Below are 22,316 nucleotides of genomic sequence, written 5' to 3'. Positions count from 1 at the left end.
GGAAATTTCCGAATGCCGCTCCAGGCCCTGATGGAGTCACTTCTGCCATGTTAAAAATCTCGTACAAAGAGTCACAAGAAGACCTACTAACCATCATAAATTATTCTGTCAGATAAGCTTGGATTCCAACAGAATAGAAAATTGCAAAGATTATACCATTACCTAAAAAAAACGGGAGAGGGTTATACCTTAGACAACATCAGGCCAATTTCCCTAACGTCAATTTTGTAAAGTCGATAGAAAGAGCCTTACATGTTCACGTTATGAATATTATAAATAAGAGAATGTTTCTAAGCCCATGTCCAATTGGATTCAGGTCTGGGTGCTCAATATGGCAGGCGCATATTGACCTGGAAAGTAGTATACAATTTGCACGGCGCCAAGGCCAGTATGCGGCATTGGTTATGCTTGATATCACCAAGGCATACGATAGTGTTGAACACGGGATATTGGTAAGCCGGCTGCGAGAATTTAACCTCACAAAGCCCAACGTAGCACGAAGTCGCGGGATCAAATCCCGGCCACGGCGGCCGCATTTCGATGGGGGCGAAATGCGAAAACACCCGTGTACTTAAGTTTAGGTGCACGTTAAAGAACCCCAGGTGGTCCAAATTTCCGGAGTGCCCCACTACGGCGTGCCTCATAATCAGATCGTGGTTTTAGCACGTAAAACCCCATAATTATTATTATTATTTTTGATACGCTGAATTTGATGCCTAAAAATTCAAATTTATGTGCTAATGACCTAAACTAGAGCCCGTACTAGGGTTTTTGATGTGCTCGAGGACGTTTACAGTCGTGATAGTACCTCAAATAAATTACAAATTAAGTAATTAACGTACTAATTAATGTTTACTCAATAATATTTCATTGTTTTCCTTGTACCAATAAACATATCTCCATGGCCAGAAATAAATGTAAAACACGCTGTGGTAATTGTCTTTGATGTGAAATGGTGTTTGGGCTTTGTGGAGTTAAATTCCCCAAATATTTACAAGCTTGGATTAAGCAATCTTCAAGTGGCAAAGAATTTTATTGCTTTGAGAACGGCTTTTCTTCAAGTACATATAAGCCGGCAAGAAGAGTTCCACAGGGGGCAGTGCTATTTCCAGTATTATTTATTATTTTCCTGAGCTCCATCCCATCTCAAGAGGACGTGCATACTTACCTGTATGCGGATGACATAGCATTCTTCTCATCGTCAGAGGACATTCACACACTTTACGAAAACATGCAAAAGTATATCTGTTCTAGAAGATAGACTTCAATTCGTCTGGCTCTAAACGTGAACGAGTGCTCATTGCTTGTATTTCCTCTGAAGGACCTACTACATATGTATATCTCTGTCATACCAGCTCGCTATCATTCCACAAGTAGATGCTGTCAAGTATCTTGACGTTATTTATGATAGCTCTCTTTCATGGCGTACGCACATAGATAATGTTGCAGCAGAGGGTGTTCGAGCGGTAGGGTTATTACGTAGGCTGAGCAACAGTTGATCAGGGATACGCAGGGTCACCTTGTTGTCAATCTACCGTATGTATGTGCGCCCTGTCTTGGAATTCGGGTGTGTATTATACTCTGGGGCGCCTGCCTATAAGCTTCGCCCTCTTGTTATTTTAGAAAAGCAGGCATTAAGACTATGTTTAGGGCTACCTAAATTTGTAGCAAATACTATTTTATACCTAGAAGCAAAAATTCCTTCTCTTGTAACTAGGTTTCGCCTACTTGCCATACAAATATTTTAAGGGCGTACGAATCACCAATAAGACGTTGCCCAACAGTGTTCATTTCTCAGCCTAGCATGTTTTGCGATGTACATTGGCTTCAATTTCATGCACCTCAGGTTATTTTTGTACAAACTCTTCTCGATCCATTTAACGTTAGAATCAGAGAGGTAAAGCCTATTTGCGACGGGAAAAATTCTCCTCACATACAACTGGACGATATTTTTCCAAGAAAGGCAAAACACCTGCCTTACGGATTGTTTAATAGAATCACAAACAAATGTGGTCATAGTGACTGATGTCACGCAGAGCGTGCATACTGGTCATTTTCCCTGCGGCTTCCAGACTTTGTACTAATCTCTCATGCAGAATTCTTAGCGGTAATACTGGCACTCCGTAAATTAAGTCTCTCAATGGATTGTGTAATCGTTGTAACTGATTCCTTGTCCTTGTGTACTTCACTCACAGCACCTAATGAATCTCAGGTTTTGCGAGTGTTTAAATCATTAGTACCTCAACACCTGACTGATATCCATTTAGTCTGGATACCTGGCTATACAGGCCTATTTCTAAATGAAATGGCAGATGCATTGCAAATGGCAGATGCATAGTTACTATAAGTAGGCTCCTCTTTCGCATACCTTCTCTAAAATTATATTTACACAGGACTGGTCTGGAACCCTCACCGATTTGTCATATGTGTAGAGAAGATGAGACCGTGGAACATTTTTTTTTTCTTGTCGACGAGAAAACGAACCCTAGAAACACCAATCCGCCTTCTTGGATTAGATTTACCTCTTCCAAATGTCCTATCTTTGGGTGCCACTACACTTGGGCACAGCGATGGAAAGGTTGGCGCTGCCATCCAAGACTTTCTTTCAGGTTCCATGAGATTTAAACTCTGAGTACAAAATGTTTAAGCCTCCTTTTCTTTGACCAAATTAATTTGAATTGATTTATTTTTATGGTTATGGTAGAATTTTCATAATTCCAAAATCATGCAGGCTTTAATCTCTAGAGAGAGAGAGAGAGATAAGTTTAATGATGCGAAATGCAGAGAGGTCGGCCTGAGGTAAATTCCTCTAGCCAGCTACTCTGCGTTGGGGGAAGGGGAAGAGGGAAATAAAGAGGGAAGAAAGAGGCGCATGATGGGTGACGACGATGAGAGAAGGAGGATGTAAAACATATGGCAAGCACTTTGGCATGCTCAAAGCCTACAGTCCAGGCCCGTACTTTTAAAAAGTTCAGTAGCGCCTGCATGGCCTTGAAACTTGATTGAGTGTCTGGCATCACAAATTCCTTCTCTTGATCACTCTTGCTCTCGCTCACCTCTACCTTCCGATTCTACTTAACCAGTATAAAATTTTGCACTATATTGGACGACCTAATTCTGTACTTTTATTTCGACCTACCTGGTTCTTGGCCAATCCTCCGGAGTGGGTACGTGCCAGTATTTCCCAAGGATCTACATCTACATCTACATCGCCTTGGCGCACGCTCCGCGAGGGCGCGTGCTTTCGCGGCTAGGTGACAAAGAAGAAGACGTGAAGAAGAGTGCGCTCCCGAACGAAAGCAGCCAGTCCAAAGAACAGCAATTGCGAAGCTCGTATTCAAATTGCTGTGTCCAGGTACGTTCATTCTATACACACATTTTCCTTGTTCGCAAACGAGAACGCTGTATGTTGCTTGCAAGCTGCTGCGTCGGCAGAAGTGGGTGAACCTCCCATTGGATTCTCGTCCTATAAGCTATCAGAGGCGTCGGAAGCGCTTGGCGGCAGGGCTAAGCAGTTACTTCCACGCTGGAACGCTAGCACTGTCCCAGCGCAGTCGTGGCCGAGCTTGTCAAGGCGTTACGTCACTCACAACGTATATAGCCATCCACTCCGCTTCCGACGCCACTGAGGTGCGTGTATTTAGTTTAAGAGCCGTTCATGCCATTGCCGCCGTGATCTTTTACCAACACAGTGCTCGAGACTTTGAAAGGACCCAATGCTCTGCCGGCACGGTTATGCGACGTACGTACACAGCTAGGCAGCGTTGTATTACACCACTGTTGACGCGAACGAGCCTTTCTTATACAAGCCGAAAGCTCCATATTTGTTGCAGTTTTTTTTTTTTTACCGCGAAGATGTTATGAAGAGTTCCGCAACGGTTTGACGCGCAAGCGTAAAACGGCGAAATTATGTTTGTCCAATAGGCGAAACTGTTAGCCGCCGCGAGGGAAGCGCGTGCCGGAGGAGGAAGGCGTCTGGAGGTGGAGAAGAGAATCGCCGCGCTCGCACCCTTTCTGTTTGTGCTTCGACGCCACGCTGCTCGCCGCGAACATGCACAACAAGAGAGAGAGAGAGAGAGAGTGATCAAGAGAAGGCAAGTGTCCTTTCTGTTGTGTCGTCGTCGGCGGCGTATAACAAGGGGGATCGCGCCGCAGGCCAGCGGCCGACAACATGGAAGGGAGGACAAGTGGACAGTCGAAGAACGCCTCGTACAGTGCCCGTTTAATCATTGTGATACCTGTATAAATAGGCATGACACCAGGTGACGCCAGCAGCGCTTGGTCACTGCCGCTCTGGGGCGTCCCAGTCGGCGGATGCATGCATGGCATCACAAATTCCTTCTCTTGATCACTCTTTCTCTCGCTGTTCAGGTTCGGGGCGTCCATACGCTTGCGCGTATAACCCGCGTTCACGACGTGAAACGTCGATGTAACTTTTTTTTGTCAACGTATTGGAGTCGCAGCTTTCTTTTCCTTTAATGTGTTATAACAGTAAACGTATTGTCCCTCGCGTTCAGGTGTATATATATATATATATATAATATATATATATATATATATATATATTATGTCCACTGCAGGACAAAGGCCTCTCCCTGCGATCTCCAATTACCCCTGTCTTGCGCTAGCTGTTTCCAACTTGCGCCTGCAAATTTCCTAACTTCATCACCCCACCTAGTTTTCTGCTGTCCTCGACTGCGCCTCCCTTCTCTTGGTATCCATTCTGTAACCCTAATGGTCCACCGGCTATCCATCCTACGCATTACGTGGCCTGCCCAGCTCCATTTTTTCCTCTTAATGTAAACTAGAATATCGGCTGTCCCTGTTTGCTCTCTGTTCCACACCACTCTCCTCCTGTCTCTTAAGGTTAGGCCTAATCTTTTTCGTTCCATCGCTGTTTGTGCGGTCCTTAACTTGCTCTCGAGCTTCTTTGTTAACCTCTCTCTCTCTCTCTCTCTCTCTCTCTATATATATATATATATATATATATATATATATATATATATTGCAGGGGAGAATATGCATGTAGCGATGTAGGCAAAGCCATCGCTTCGGCGCGAGACCGTTGCATCGTCGAGATCAATGTAGCCTTCGCGCCTTTTCCGTTTGTAATTCGACGCGGCGTCTCTTCTTTGCATGTGTAGCAACATGCGCTTTCCCTGTGGCACACCAGGTGTCGCACTGTCGATATCAATGTAGCAATTTCAATTTTCTAAATAAATGGAAATGAAAGTGGATGAAAAAAACAAATGACCGCAGGTGGGATACGAACCACGTCGTCGCAATACGCGTGCGATGCTCTTACCAATTGATCTACCGTGTCGCCGTTTTCCCATCCACTTTCTGGGTTATTTATATTTATTTACTAGAACTAACCTTGGGAGTGTTAGCCAGCGCCACCACTCACGGCCATTTCCATTCATTTATCATTTCTGTAACTCAATTAGAAACTATAAGTAATTACCCCTTTGCTGTACTTGGTGTCAATGTTTGCTGGCTTCTTACAATATGACTATATATATATATATATATATACGCCACGTGACCAGCTTCCCACACTTAGCAAACACTTTTCTTCAACTTTGACACCCCTAATGCTAGCACAGTAAAATATTAATTGTTGCACTACCCACCTTACAGGTATACCTGTGACTGGTGTTCAACACAGCAGAGGGACATGGCGGCGTAAGGAGGTTCGCGCCATGCGTGATCGGCGTCGGCGTGATCCAGCTGCTGATCGCGTGCGTCGGTGCAGCCCCGGCAGGTGGCGATGCCGTCGCGTTCGGCTACGCGGTCACTGCTCGACAGAGTCGCAACGTCGTCCAGCCCTCCCATGGCCAGCGGCATGCGGCACTCGCCCGCACGGAGCTGGCTGCACCTCGTTCCGAGTTCTGTTCGGTGGACTGGGGACAAGGCAGTAAGCGTAGCACTCGTATTCATAAACGTTTCACTCTTTGACTTGCCCCCTCGATGGACTACTGAAAGTGGGTTACCTTGGTGACGCAGCGTTCCAGTAACGCCTCCTGGCGTTGCTGTGAGCATTCCGCCTTCAGTCTTTGAAGATTTGAAGCGGACAAAGTCACACAGGGGATCATTTACATAGCCCAGGCGACACGTCGAGAAACTTCTGATAGACGGTCCATAATAAATTGACTTTAATTGAGCTTAATATTTAAATGTCCACAAGAGGCACTCGCGCGTGCCGGCGTATGTCGACAACACGTAAAAACGCCAGGATAATCCTGCGGCGCCGCGGCCAATTTAGGAGCAACCTGCATCGCGTGACTGCATGCCAAAAGACTTAATTCACGGGGCAAGTTTTCAAGGTTTGGTGAATAAGCTATCATACTAAAAATGCTAGATAAATCCTGATAATTGTCTACTGAAGCGCTAGCATTCTTTGGCTCGGCTGTTACTTCGCGTTTGTTTACTTGCTTTTCCTAGCTTATGCACGTCTACCCATCGCTTTTCCGGTGCCAGAGAAATGAAATCCTTGTACTGAACGGTGTGGAGATGAGTTGCCAGAAAGCTGCATGACCCATTAAAAACGATCTCATCAACTCGGCCGGAACGCCGTCCCAACCGGTTTCACCCCAGCTTGTTTTCCCGTTGGTATTTTTTTTTTTCGTTTTGTTACGACCTTGACGAAGCGACGGTGACTTCACCATTCTATTTTATTAACGCCACCAATAATTTGTTATTATTATTAAATTATTATAACATGTACCAATAAGTTATTCTTATCTTTAGACTCAGCAGCCCCACAGCAGGCTTCTCTGCACAAACACCCATAATGCGGGACAGTAAGCTTTCAAGGCAGCCAGGCGAGAACAATTTTCTGTCTGATGTTTCTTTTTTTTTTTTTTTTAACAGCGAAGTTGTTTATGGCGGGGTTGCGCGTATTTTTGAACTTCGTATGCAAGAACTCCGGTGCCGAATTTGATGTAAAATCGCTTCATTCTAAGCAAAACCTTACACGTGTCATCACTTGGGTATGCACTTTGAGTAAACTAGTTTCCAATAGGCACCATTTTCAAGATCAGTAGACTCTGTGGTAGATAAAAAAAATCGCAGTTTCACCTGAAAGGCGAAGCATCAATTGCGATAGCAAATTTGAGGAGAGCTATACGGAGTAATGATAGCAGCTTTATCAGCTGTATAAACATGGACATGCAGCAGCACCAGCAACACGCAGAACTGTTGTCGACGCCGTCGGCGTTTTGCCCGCGTTCGCTCAAAATGCGTGCGGCGTTGGTGACTGTTGCCGGAGCCTCTCATATAAATAGGCACTTGGTACCGCAGCTAAACGTCGCCTCCCTTCCCTCCTCCCCCCCCCCCCCCCCCACGTCCTTTCGCGCGTCGGAAGAAGGCACGTTTGCTCTACATATATGGTGATTGTAGAGGAGGAAAGAGACGCCTACTTCTGCAGCCCTTAAGGGAGCACAGCACAGAACGCGCGTTTGTTCTCCGCCATGCGTTCACTCCCCGTGAAAGCGCGCGTCCCTCGCGCCCTTTCACTCGCACATACAGCGTTCGGCGGCGCGCAGCGACGATTTCATCTCCATTGACGTCATACGGAACCTCACGGCGACGGCGACGCCGACGGCAGAAATCTGCTTTTGAGTGTCCATATAATTGCTATCGCAATAATAAACGTTTGTGAAAGATTTACCCCTGTGCGGCCCGCGTCGGCCCGCGTCGGCCATGTCTGCGTTCACACCGCCCTCTCTTTTTTGTCGTTCCGAGCTCGTACGTGCCTAGTTTTCTTCCGCTCTCCCGGGGCAGCGGCACCGTCGTGCGTTGTCGGCTGCCGTTCTCCATTTTGAATTTCACTTCTCTCGTCGTAATGGGTAGACCAAGTATAGTGTGCACGCCCGAGGAGCCGCACGCCTACGAATAGCGACGGCGAGAACCGATGCGAGAATGCAATCGGCGGCGGACGGCAAACATCAATGACGATCGTTCCCGAGAGGCCAGCCGCAAGCGGCTCGCCATGCAAGACGACGCAAGTCGTGTGCTCTGCGTCGTGTGCAAAAGAGCTTGGCTGGTCGTCCGCCTTCACAGAGTGGAATGGCTCATGATTTTTGATGAAGTTGTTCTTTAATATTCACAACACAACACATAAATCTACCAATCATCGACATTTAGATTATTATAACGATTAAATGTCTTAACTTCGCAAATTGCGCATTTTTGTGCAGATACGAGGCTTTACACATTTCGCGTGACAGACAGATTTTGCTGGGGTACACACGAAAGAATGCTTACGCATTAAATGCCGGTTCGCAAGGATACCTTTTTTCACTGCACCTGCAATCTAGAATATTTTTTTTAACTTTCCCTACGCCCCACCTATTTATTTATTGTCATCGCAATCCCACCGATAAGTTCAGGCGCGTTTGCACCGTCGCTGTAGCGGGGCCGTGCTGTCCCCGGTGCGGCGGCGCATGCGCGGCTTTCGCGGTCATAACCACGTGACTAGAGTGCGCTATAATTCTAGGCGACTAGCATGGCCATTATGCATGCGCCCCTCGCGCGTCGCATGTTCCAGGTCACGTGATTTTCTGCGGGCATGCGAGGGCACGCGGAAACCTTAAATACGCTTTTCATAAACAAATAAGAAAAATTAGGAGAAGAGGAAAGTATAAAAAAATAGGAAGAATTAAGAGAAGAGGAAAGTATAAAGAAATAGGAAAAAATGAAGAGAAGAGGAAAGACGTAAGGGCAGGTAGGAAAAAACGTCTTTCCTCTTCTTTAAATTTTTCCTATTTCTTTAAAGCGCTGGAAATGCATGAAATGTCGGTTTTCTAACTAGCCCAGCTATCCGCCTTAAGTACAGGTGTGAAACAGACTGTACATTATGCGCTCTTAACGCGCGCCCCGGGAGGTCACGTGACCTGCTGAGTTTCGCAAGCGCTGCACAGTGAAATGGGAAAGCGAGGAGCAGCACGGAACAAGATATGAAAGGACTCTGGTTTTACACTGCCGCAACTCCTCATGGCGCCAACGTTGTGACCGCGAGAGCTCACAGCGTGTACGCTGCAGTGCGTGCACGTCTTTAGTTAGTAAGCGAATTCCATTTCGATAGCAATTATACGGACGCTCGAGTTGTCGTGCTGTCATGGTAATTAAGCGCATGCGCTTAAGAAGTACTTGGGTGTCTTCGGATTTTTCTTATTGGTTAGTTGCCCTACGGCAAATTGCGACCTTTTAGCGCCCGTTAATGATGAGTCAACGCTGCATTGACCATTCCGCCCAATCGCGCTTTCACGCCTATATCTGCGTTACTCGCCGCAGGCGACATCTTGAAGATCCAGAGGAAGGGCCTACCACTCGGGGTCCTGGAGAAAGCGATGCCGCATCTGAAGCCCGGCGGCCGCTGGTTCCCGACCCAGTGCAAGGCCCGGCACCGAGTGGCTTTAGTGGTGCCTTACCGGGACAGGATCGACAACCTGCAAGCCTTCCTGCAACACATGCACCCGTTCCTACAGAGACAGCAGCTGGACTACGGCATATACCTCGTGGAGCAGGTCGGCGGCGCAGTTGAAAACCACGGAAGCGTTCCGTATCTATGCGGTCCCAGAAGCTTTGACCATCCGCGTACGAGAGAGCTTTAGCTTGATCTTAAACGTGATAGCCTTCACGGAATAGCGAAGCAATGCGGACGTGGATGGCAGCAACAACACTGGTAGCGACGTCTTATGACGCTTTGTCCAAGCAAGATGAGTTAGATGCGTTTTCGTCTTACATTGGTGTCCTTGCGGAAAAAAAAAATTAAAAGGTTCCTGTTAACGGTTACGTCGCTACCGACACTTTACACCAGCAGCTAAAACAGAAAATGGCTGGTTACTGCAATGACCGCCCTGTCCTCTCTGATGATGCATTGCGCCACAGGATGGCGTCAGCAACCCGGCCGCTTACGTTCACGTCTTCGGTAGCCCACTATTTCGCAAAGTGTAATACGTTTACGGACAAGCCAAAACTCTATTACCACGGTTACGAAATACCGGAAACGATATGGAATATAATGGAATCTCTCCATGGAATGAGTGAGCGAGTGAGATAGAGAACGGTTTCTTTTCGTCTTTTTGCGGATAAATCCAATCTCCACATTAGTGCAGCTCTGATATAGACAGTGCTTATTTCCAGTCTCTGATAAAGTGCCACTCTCCCATAAGAATGCACGATCGAGAAAAAAAATCTTATAATGAACATAATAACTCCACAGGTTATATCGTTACAGAAACGCTATGGCTATGGCCGTTACTACGTAGTGACCACGTGCTTGACGTAACTCTGGGATAGCCGCAGACGCGCAACTACGTGTGGCGGTGTTTTTCCGGGAATTGAATTCAGCGGATCTGGGGCCGAAAAACGTTCTTCCTTGGCACGTAAGCGCAGTGCGTGGTGTGGGAACGACAAAACAGGAGCAGTGTTTCAGGCACTCTCTCAGCGCAAATATCATAAATTGGTCGCATATAAGAGCAACCTCCGTCATTACGCGTGTCATCGCTTAGCTCAAGGCCCCTCTTTCGCGCAGAACGGCACGGAAAAGTTCAACCGCGCAAAGCTGCTCAACGTGGGCTACGAGATAGCCAAGGCGATGGACGGCTACGATTGCTTCATCTTCCATGACGTCGACCTGCTGCCGGAGAACAGACGCAACGAGTACGCCTGCAAGGACGGAGGCCCGCTCCACATGTCTACCTGCCTCGACTACCGCAAATACAAGTGAGCTATATAGCGTTGAGTCTGAGATAAACAGCGAGAGAAAATTGATGTAGACTTGTTAAGTATTATTTCAAAAGACCACTCGCATACAGTTATCTGGCGGTACGTTTAAAGGAGGAAAATAAAAAAGCATCATTTACCACTTGGCAAATTATATAAGTGCGCACCGCCACGCGGCAGTGTGACGTCACAAATATTGAGCCGTTATTGCGCCGAGAAAGTTACCAGAGCTTACGTTGATGCTCTGATGTCTTCGAAGTTCGATGTAACCGTACTTCCTCTATATATGCGCAATTATTATAGCCCTGAGCAGATGCTGTAAATATACGTGACGTCACAGGCAAATGGGGCGGGAGCTTTAAGGTGGCGCCAGGAACTGTCGTTAGGTTTTGTGCCTTTCTTTTTTTTTTGGCTCAGTTGACCTTCCTCTTCTAAATATTAAATTATGGGGTTTTACGTGGCAAAACCACGATATGATTATGAGGCACGCCGTAGTGGGGGACTCCGGAAATTTGGACCACCTGGGGTTCTTTAACGTGCACCTAAATCTAAGTACACGGGTGCTTTCGCATTTCGCCCCCATCGAAATGCGGCTGCCGGGGCCGGGATTCGATCCCGCGACCTCGTGCTCAGCAGCCCAACACCATAGCCACTGAGCAACCACGGCGGGTTCTTCTTCTTCTATTTTCTGTGAGCGTAATTAATTTTACCAACCCAACTTATTTTTATTCAGTGTCCCTTTTACTGCATAGTAAATTACGCTTTTTCAATGTCAGAAAAAAGCACTCTCACCGTGACTGAACGGTTGGCAACATCAGATAGACACAACAACGTATCACGTGCGCAAACGTCACCTTTCCGCACCATGCAAGCTCTTCGTGCAGTGACAACGTCCTCTGGGGTCTACTTGTTTACATCGTTATAGGAGTGTGTACATAGAGTTTTAAGGGATTCAAAGGCTCAACGTAGAATGCTTTAAGAACGCTTCCTTCTCCCAGAAGGTTCAAATGAAGCACTCCGTGAGGCATGTGACACCAGGTTTACGTAACGGCATTTCTTTCAATTCGCTTACTCATAAAAGACGATGATGACGGTGACCCGCACACCATCAATATTGTTGCGTGAGCGTTTGCATATGGGTAAGACGCGATGCCGGGTTAGTGTAGTAATTCACTACACCAACCCGGCAACGATGGTATGAGTCATTGATGATGATAGTGTTTGTACCTTTCGTGTCGTCGACGCGTTTTCGTTCAAGGACATTGAAGGTCAACTGAACGATGAGACATCGAAGCTCGAGTGAACGATGAGACATATAAGGCTTTCACCGTAATAAAGGCGTTTTCGATGCAGTTCTCTACAGCCACATGCGCGCGTGCAATGTGAGCCGAACAAGCAACGCGCTACTAAAACTATGTATCCACCAGTTATCAAGTTTTCTCGCTCAGTGAACATAGTTTCGAAAGAATAGCTGTTAAATTTTATTTAGTGTCGCTGTTTAACGACCTTTTATGAAAGGTGCAACCGTGTGTGCATTGGCGCGTATACGCAGTCCCGCGATTTTGTAGCGGCGCCTTCCTTTTGATTTTATGCCACTCTTATCATCCACCGCACACGACCGGCTGATCACACCGATAACGCGAGCGTAGCGTCGTTCTGACCGTTGGCGAAGCGAGCGAGAAAGCACGCGAAAAGCGCGGAAAAGAATATCGTCGGAAAAGGCATCGCTACAATATCGCTGTCCTGCTGTGATATACCACGGGATTTGTTAATCGGACGAAAACTGACTCGAACGCAGGCGCTACTACGAGACCATCTTCGGAGGCGTCTGTGCCCTGCGCAGCGAGCACATGGAGAAGGTCAACGGCTTCTCAAACATGTTCGAAGGATGGGGCGGCGAGGACGACGACATGTCCATCAGGTACTTTATACCCAGTGTTGATTGCTACAACACAGAGCATAGCGCGTTGCACTATTGACCAATTAGACGCCACCATGATGAGCACTGTTATGACTACACATGCATGCTGTCAACGCATAGTATATATACGAGGTGTGTTCAAAAAGAAACCGAACTTTTGCTATACCATCTTTATTGCTTATTTTACAACAATTTAAGCCCCCTTAAAGTAGTCCCCTCTACGGGCAATGCACTGTTCCCCTTTTTTTCTTCCATTTTTGAAAGCCTCCTGGAACGCACTTTCTGGGATTGCGCGCAGGTCTCTTGTCGCATTGTCCGGAATCTCTTCTATGGTTTGGAAACGACGTCCTTTTAACGTGGTTTTAAGTTTGGGAAACAGAAAGAAGTCTGCTGGGGCCTAGGTCCGGAGAAAACGGTGGATGGGGCACAACGGGAGTGTGACGTTTCGCTATGATAGCTGCGCACAAGGAGAGACGCGCGAGCCGGCGCATTTTCATGATGCAACATCCCCAAGTCTGGTTTTCCTAAATTTCAGACCTCTTACTGCGCACAGCATACCTCAAGCGTGCTAGAATTCCCTGGTAGACTTCCTTGTTTACCGTCTGACCACGTGGTACAAATTTCTGATGCTTTTGCAGTAAAAAAACACAACCAACCTCACCATGATCTTTGACCGACTCATCCGTGCTTTCTTTTGGACAAGGAGACCCTTTGCTCCCCGCTGCGACGACTGCACCTTCCTTTCAATATCATAGTCATAAACCCATGTCTCATTGCCTCTTATGATGATCTTCAGGAAGGTTTCATTGTCATTGGCAGTGGCAAGCAGTTTCTGACTGATTTCAGCATGGGTCTGTTTCTTATCGTCAGTCAACAAACGCGGCACGAATTTTTCACTGACACGACGCATCTCAAGTTTGTCACTCAAAATTTGATGGCATGATCCTACGCTGACGCCACTTCGTCGGCAACTTCTCGAACAGTTAAACGACGATTTCCATGAATCAAAGTACGAACTCTCTCAACATGTTCGTCATCTGTTAATGTGGAAAGTCGTCCAGGCTTGGGATCATCACCGAACGACATTATGACATGATCAAAACACCTAAACCCATCATAGCACTGTGTGCGACTCATACAATCCTCCCCGTATGCTTAGCTAAGCAATTGAAATGTCTCTGTGAAAGCCTTGCCAAGTTCGTAGCAAGATTTCACACACACACACACACACACACACACACACACACACACACACACACACACACACACACACACACACACACACACACACACACACACACACACACACACACACACACACACACACACACACACACACACACACACACACACACACCACACACACACACACACACACACACACACACACACACACACACACACACACACACACACACACACACACACACACACACACACACACACACACACACACACACACACACACACACACACACACACCACACACACACACACACACACACACACACACACACACACACACACACACACACACACACACACACACACACACACACACACACACACACACCACACACACACACACACACACACACACACACACACACACACACACACACACACACACACACACACACACACACACACACACACACACACACACACACACACACACACACACACACACACACACACACACACACACACACACACACACACACACACACACACACACACACCACACACCACACACACACACACCACACACACACACACCACACACACACCACACACACACACACACACACACACACACACACACACCACACACACACACACACACACACACACACACACGTGTCATCATTGAAGCTCTTTCATTGTCCGACGAACAGCTTGTGCATGTGCTTAATTCAGCGGCTGTAGCCCGCCAACTAATGGTCGATTTCTGCACGCACGCACGCACGCACTATCACACGCGCACACGTACGTTTTCAGTATATCCACGGCGAAGGTAGCTTAAAACCTGAAATCATGCAATTTTAAAATATGTGCGCACAGTCAACCGGAAAGCCCAGAGCCTCGCGACATTGAGATCAACCAGATTGGTTTGTGAGGTTGTATTTTAGTACTCGCCGTAGACGGCTAAGCGGACAGACAAAGTTTAGTTCAAGAAAGGCAGCTTCGCAAAGACAGCATCAAAGTAAAAAACGGTGCAGGCTACATTGTTGTCCGAACAAGATGGTGACTAAGCAGTAAGCTTGCAAGTTCGGCGGGCAGGTCGTCTGCGCACAAGAAAACGTATCCACGCTTTCCTATGCGCTTAATGTAAGTCACGTTGTGTTTTTCATAGGTTCGCACGCGCACAGAGTTCAAATACAGAAAAGATATGCTCCTTTGCTTCAATCAGGGCGGACGCGTCGGACCCGCCAGCGACATGACTTGCACGGGACCACTGTGATGTCGCGATTTATGCGCCGGCAGTGGGAATAGTATCAGCAGGACAAGGTCAAGACAAAAACTGCGCAATAAAACCTCATCCTAGCGACAAGACCCATGAAATAGAGTTGTTGCAGAAGGCAGCGGGAACCTTAAGCCCAGTTCGAACGCGCTGATGTCTCGGCTTGACGCTATACGCCGTCGTTGTCCAGACTCATGGATAAGCGGTCACGTCGGGCTTCATTAGCCCGATTTCTGACTCGACCCGCTCACGTCGAGTTCATGAAAACGTAGCGATTACCTGTTGGTTTTATATATGGTCGAGAAATAATATGTGCGTTTCTTAGCTTTTTCGTCTTACCGGGAGGTGACGTCACGTCGCAGAGGCGCCTTTTCATCCGTCTTCCAGACGGTTCCAGACGAGTTCCATTACTTAGACTCGAAGCTGTCTTCTTAGCTGTCCAGTTAGACTATCTCGGATGCTGGCCAGCTTTAGAATACACCCTAATGATCCCAGAGCATAACAACAACAACAGCGCAACGTCACGAGTTTGTGTTAGGCTCTCGCCCGTCCGACGACCTAGCCTCTCATTGCCTCCTCTCCTGAATTCACGTGTTACGTGACGCCATCGGGCAAAAAAAAAAAAAAAAAGGATGTTCCACATCCGCCCATCATGGCTCTGAGTGGCGCTGGCTAACACTCCGAGGGCCAGATCTAGTAAACATAAATACCGAAGTTAGTGGACGCAGTGACAGCTGTGGCCGTAGCCCAATTGGTAGTGCAACGCACGCGTAATGTGCAAGTTGTGGGTTAGGCTCCCACCAGAGGCAAGTTATCTTTCATGAACTTTCATTTCCCTTCATTATTTTCTGCATTTCCATTTCAACGACAGTTTGTTTCCTCGATGCGTTCCTTGCCTTCATTGTCTGTTAGCTTTACATGGGCATTATATATAAATATATATGCAGAAACCTATCAATCGGTTTCACAAACTTAAACTTGTTGCAAAATACTACAGCAAATTATTGCGCACTTTAATGCAGAGTTTCTTTTAACTAACAATTTAATGTTAGAATACCAGCATGATTTCTGCGAGTGATAATAAACTAATACGCAGTTTGTAGTCATTATTATTCATTAGTTGTAGTTATAATTAGTTGTAGTCACTAGTAGTTGTCTCGTATTCCATAGTAGAGACATTTCATGTTGTGTATTGTACAGGGTGTTCCTACTAATGCATCAAGTAGTATTTAAAAAAGCCATTTTGAAAAAGAAAAGGCGGTTCCTTCGGAGACATGCCGGCAGCTGGTGGCGACCACGGAGTGACGGGTGATACGTACTAATTAGTCGCTAATTAACAAAAATATAATAATTTCGATCTCGTAATTTCAGAGGGCTAATTGTAGTTGGGAAATTGAATCAAACTATGCGTATACAAGCCATGTCAACTTTTGTATCTGGAAAAATGCGATTACCTGCGCGGAACTGTGGCACGACGAATTTCGGCTATTAGAGCGAGCGAAAGCGAAACTATAGAAGGCTGCAGCGAGCGCAAAGCCGCTCCCCTCGAAGCGACGTTCTGCGTACGTCACCCAGAAGTGGGCCGCCAGCGTGCTGCGGCTCCGTGCTCCGCGCTGGCTGCGATACGCCAACAACGTTTACAGAGGTTGATGGTGTATAGCTTTCTAGGAGTGGAAACACACACACACACACACACACGCACACGCACACGCACACAGGCACGCACGCACGCACCTTAATTTGACTTGATTTAATTGCGACCGACAGAACATGCATAATATAGTAGACACAACAAAGCTTGGTTTCACTTTCTTGCAGGCTGCGGTTTAGCGGCTTCAATATAGTGCGTAATGACTGCACTGTCGGCCGGTACACCGCCCTCAAACATGCCGACGGGCTCCAAAATCCCGAACGGTAAGTTTTAAAACGATATGCGACCTGCTCTCGTGGGCGGGCAAGAGTCAGCATTTATCATTGGCAATGTTGTAAAAGGCAGCGCCCCCCCCCCCCCCCCCCCCAACCTTGTGGAAACACAACACAAGAAAACTTAAGGGCAGATTAAAAAAAGGTGTGGGAGGATTTTGCCACAGGGATTTCAGAAGTCGCGGTGCTGCTCCGTCTAGGCCATCAGCTGCTATGAAGTTAACTTGAGGTAGGAATTTTGTACTTGAACAGGAATGATGACAAAGCAGGCTGTTTCATTTAGCTGCTCCCGCGCATTTTGAGTCATCTCGCAGAGATTTGTTCTTGCAGCGCGAGCATTGAAGCAAAATGCAGTAAGTGAACAGCATTCACAATCTTTCTGACAACAATAATGAATGCATTCTGACAACAGCGTTCACAATCAGCGCCGCGTTTGGAAGTGTTGCTCAAACTGCCCACCTGGAAAAACAGAAGCAACGAATGTCGCCTGAGGGGCGTTGGTCCAGTCAGTGGTAGAGAGGTTCTCTTGTGGAAAGCGTAGCTCGCCTGCTCGCACATTTGCATCACGGCCATGATCGCGAGATTTCGTTTGTGATAGCTCCGCTGCTAACTCAGCCGCGAAGCACTAGTGGCATCGATCCTTAAATTTCTTCGTGCGGCGGCCCGCTGGTGGTATGGATAGTTTAACTCCGACCTACTAAGTAGTTCCAGTGAGCGCAACTGCGTAGCAAAAAAAATATTAATAATAAAACGCGAAATAAATACTGTACATTTATTGTTGCCTCATTGGGGCCATATACTGAAACGTTCCTCTTCGGCGAAATTTCTTTTTTCGCATTCAGGTGCGCGCTGATTGGCTGGTTGAGCAAAATTGAATGACGTCGGTCTCAACCAACCAATCAGCTCATCCAATTTTGCTAAAACAGCCAACATCGCGCGCCTGAAAGCGAAAAAGAAATTTCGCCGAAGTGGAACGTTTCAGAATACGGCCCCTAGTTTGTCCAAGCCACACAGTCCTCTTAATGGAATATAGCATCATAATAAACCCCTTTTCTGATTTCTTATATTTCGGCTGCATTATTTCGGTAATCCGGATTATATGAATAATGCATAAGCATTCTAGGGCTACTTCCCTCGGAAATCTATCTGCCCGGCTGTCTGTAACGCGTGGCACGATGTATATATCAGAAACATTGAAACTGCCCTGACGAAAAGAGTTTCACTGCCGAAACTGTTGGCATAAATGAGCTTTCAGTTGACAACGCCTCCATTGTACCATAATTTCTTCAAAATAACTACTGGCCCATTGGTCTCCTACCTTCTCCTGATATATAACCGGCGAAGTAGTGCCAGTGAGCGCTGCCCACTTCTGAGTAATCAAGTAATAACTCACGAACTAAAGCTAGTGCCGACTTTTAGATATCTTAAGCACACAGACCTCTTAATGGAATAGTGCATGATTCAACGACTTCTTTGATATCGGCATCACATGACAGAACATGCGCTCATGTTCTGTACGCGAATCTTACGGTTCGAATCATGTTCCCTTTGAACGCCAGCACTTGCTGACTACGTTTTACGGAAAATTTTGATGCGAAAGCGTTATACGGCTCATTTTATTTCCCACACTTGCTGTAATGTGTAACAAATAACTCCGCGTTACCAACTGCAGTGATATTCTAGATTGTTTAACTTCTATATGCCTATTACAGTGTAATTCAAGCTATACCAAAATTGCTTTACCATTTTACTTACTCCCGCCGAGGTATGTCCTCGAAACAAGAGCCGCTTCCATATTCATGTCCAGTAAACGCGTTATTATTACGCGCGCCAACTGCAGCGTTACCATCAAGGCAGAGGGTATACAAGAAACCAGCGAAGGGTGCTAACAGGGCAGAAATGAAGCATTTTTTTTTTTTTTAATGCGAAAGCGTCAAATGGCCCATTGAGCGAAAAAGCCGGCGTCTGCCATCTGTAGCAGCGAAACTGCATCTAAACCCCATTTGGATGTGACGCGACGTCACGAACGCGCCTCAACGGAGCAGCGCAGGCAAAAGGGTACACCTCCTGTCATGCTAGCGCGCCAGGTATTGCGTGAGGGGAGAGGGCATCACCGGGACGCCCCGTCACCCTCGCTCTTGGAAGCCGGCGCGCCGTCGGTATCATCATCTCTCTCTCACCCCCACTGGGCATAGCTGCTGCGCACGCCTACCGGCCTTAGCCGCTGCGGCTTCATTGGTCTCACGTTGCGAAGGACGTTGGTGGCATGTGGTGTTGGCACTGCAGGCTGCTTGGATCGGATGCAGGATGCTTGCTGTATCGGGCAGCACGTACCATTATGGCACATTACTCGCAGCGCAAAACTCGGACCTCTCAGCGGCGTTCAATTGGACGTTAATGCGTTCGCATTCACAACTCGTACGAAGTGCTTGGGTGTCCTCAGATATTTTTTTTTCAGGGCAGTACGAAGAAAAACTTGTGTTCTCGTGAAGTGATCAAAAGCAGATGCAAGCACTCGACGGCGCGCGAGCTTACGTTAATTTTTCTTTATTCATCCCTTTCAGGCATCGGCTCTTGAGGCGCAGCTTCTTCCGCGTTTACAAGGACGGCCTCAACACCCTCAAGTACAGTGTGCTAGACATTTTATTCAAGAAGCTTTACACGCACGTCATCGTGGACCTCTCTGCGCACACGGCGTCCAAGCCAAAAAAAAGAAAAGAAAAATAATGAAAGCACGAACAAGTGACCAACGCTATAGGAAGGACGAGTGCATACGAGCGAGGATCTTGCAGCTTTTTGTCGACGATTGTTTCGTTTGTTTATTTTTTTTGCCCCTTATATCTGTGCGGTGATACCCCTTTTATCATGCATGAATTAAGGCATATGCGCAAACGTTTTCGATATTATTTATTGTGCCATCTTCAATACAGCCATATTACGAGAACGGACGGCGTTTTTGCGAATTGGGCAGTGCGTTGGAGGAGCTTCGTATGCACTGGCACAATACACCGTGGTAATAGAAAATTATGGGACACAAAAGAATACAGATTCCGTTGGCTTGTCATCAGTTTGGTATGATTGGAGCAGCATAAACGACTGCGGAACGTGGCTGTTGGCGGACTGTGCATCCCTTTGTACAACATATACAGTCGCGGCCGCATTCGACAAGAAGGTGACGCTGTTGACACTATTGCAAGGTAAGTTAAGTCGGTGAAGAAGAGTGCATGAGAACATAATACACTGCTTCCCAACGCGAGGAGAATTGTATAGACGCGCCAACTAATTGCATTCACGCATTTCATTGATGTCACGGCAGCAGAGAACTTCCTTCAACATTGGCGTCCCTTGAGAACGACGTTTTGGAGCGCGGAGTACAGAGCGCACGCGCCGTGAGGATATGTGGGCATAGATTCTACTGAAGTAACTTTTCACAGTAACAAAAAACATTGATTATTAGATAAAAGAAGCCTAGGTAATCGCCTCGCACTGCGGTGGTGAGACGCATCTACCCAACACTCGTGGTGTCAGGGGGGGCAGTGATTATAAGAGGGCACGATGAACAAGAGAACGTGCCTCTTCCTACACATGCAACTATGTAAGAATCAATCTGGAAATGCGGAGAGACCCTCAATTGATGACCTAGAAAATGCGTGTACGCCTTATTTTTTAATATGGATGTATCTTGCATTTCTGTGCACCAGCTTATACTTATCTATACTTATCTTGCTCTACTGGAGCGTAAGGCTCATGCGCCTGTCCTATATATGACTTGCCAGGAATTGTTTCTATGACCATGTGCTCCACAAGGAACTACGGTTGCCCTCTACAGCTATGTAAAACTGCAAGCATTTTCTTCACTGTTGAGCAGTAAAAATAGATAATAAACTTGGGCGACATTGCAGAATCACATATCGACTTCGAGCGAAGCTGTTTCTTTCGAGAAGTTTCATTAAGCACTTAAGTTGCCTGTAATTAAGCCATACAATTTAAAATGTTGACCACAAATGACCCAATTGAAACGTTGCCCACATAAAACGCTTTAGAGCCCTTACTTAAATTTTTTTTTAGCAGCGACCCTACCTCACCGAGGCACCTGCAATCGCAAGCACTGCAATCACAATGTTCCCCCGTTTCCACGAAATTTGAATCTCGGTGGCTCGTATAGCTCTTTCATTACAGATATAAATTATACGCGGTTACGCTTAAAACGCTCTGGGGTATTTGATTATGCAAATTGATACAAAAGCCGTAATTAACCAACACACTTAAAGATGTGCTGCACACACTAGTAACATGCGCAGCAATTTTCGCGAAATATAAACACTGCGACTCCTTTCATTCACCGAGGCCATCGCGGGCGTCTCGTATAAAGCATGAAAATAGGGAGAAAAAGAGGATACAGTAATTATTTGCAAGTGCTCCCAATTAATTCACAAACGCTTAAGTTTCGCCACACATTAGGGTTAACATGCCCCCCCCCCCCCCCCTCCCGCTCATATTCTCTCCTAATCTCAAATTGGTGTATTGTAGAGTTTTCTCGGGAGAAACAGCGGATGACGGAACGCTTTAGAAAACTTGCTGAAGGAATACATATTTTACGAAAGCTGACAAATCATCCAAACACATATAACTTCGAATGCACAACGGCCACAAGGTTCCCTCCATATTCACTAAATTTGATCTCGGTGTTAGTTATAGTTTTCCTAGACAGCGGGCTAATTTCTGAGCTATTCGTATAAAACACACAATAAGCCAAGGTGGAAATGCTGTAATTGACCCACACCATTCGAAATTTGCCTACACATTACTCATAACCTACTTCTAATTTTTTTTTGCCATATATACACCAGATGATTCGTTTAGTTCACCCAGGACATCGGTGGAGCCTACTTCGTGCCTCATGAAACGCACGAAAATAGGCAGAAAGTGAGTGTTCAGTAATTCTTTGAAAAGCTCATAAATAAGCCAGAAACTGGTCTAATTTAAGATATAGCGCAAATGGGCACGCATGCATACTCCGTGCCTATGTGCGCTATACGTCAAGTTATGCAGTACCAACTCGCCCATCAGTTTGTTCTTTTGGCCTAATTTGCCACAAAGTACACTTGTGAGGATGTTAAGTGTTGCGGCCGTGCAACGTACGCTTTCGAGCTCTTCCTGAAGGACTTTTTTTTTTTTTTTTTACATAGCCAGTATTTATCCGCGAGCACTGAACTTCCTATGCATATCGACCATATACGAACATTTTTATTAAATTTGATTTTGGTGGCAGCTATA

At 46.5% G+C, this 22,316-nt stretch overlaps 1 protein-coding gene across 1 annotated transcript; it reads left to right on the top strand.

Annotated features, from left to right (window-relative positions):
• The first annotated feature begins 5,800 nt into the window (after positions 1–5,800).
• LOC119449955 (beta-1,4-N-acetylgalactosaminyltransferase bre-4) lies at positions 5,801–19,984 on the top strand. The gene is made up of 6 exons (XM_037713269.2): positions 5,801–5,917; positions 9,298–9,530; positions 10,541–10,731; positions 12,530–12,652; positions 16,935–17,030; positions 19,604–19,984. Exons 2-6 carry the CDS (start codon positions 9,354–9,356, stop codon positions 19,764–19,766), a joined length of 750 nt encoding a protein of 249 aa, XP_037569197.1. The 5' UTR covers positions 5,801–5,917; positions 9,298–9,353; the 3' UTR covers positions 19,767–19,984.
• The last annotated feature ends 2,332 nt before the right edge of the window (positions 19,985–22,316 follow it).

This window comes from Dermacentor silvarum, chromosome 4, assembly GCF_013339745.2.
Source record: "Dermacentor silvarum isolate Dsil-2018 chromosome 4, BIME_Dsil_1.4, whole genome shotgun sequence".
NCBI classification, from domain to species: domain Eukaryota; kingdom Metazoa; phylum Arthropoda; class Arachnida; order Ixodida; family Ixodidae; genus Dermacentor; species Dermacentor silvarum.
This window is presented reverse-complemented; position numbering and strand designations above follow the sequence as displayed.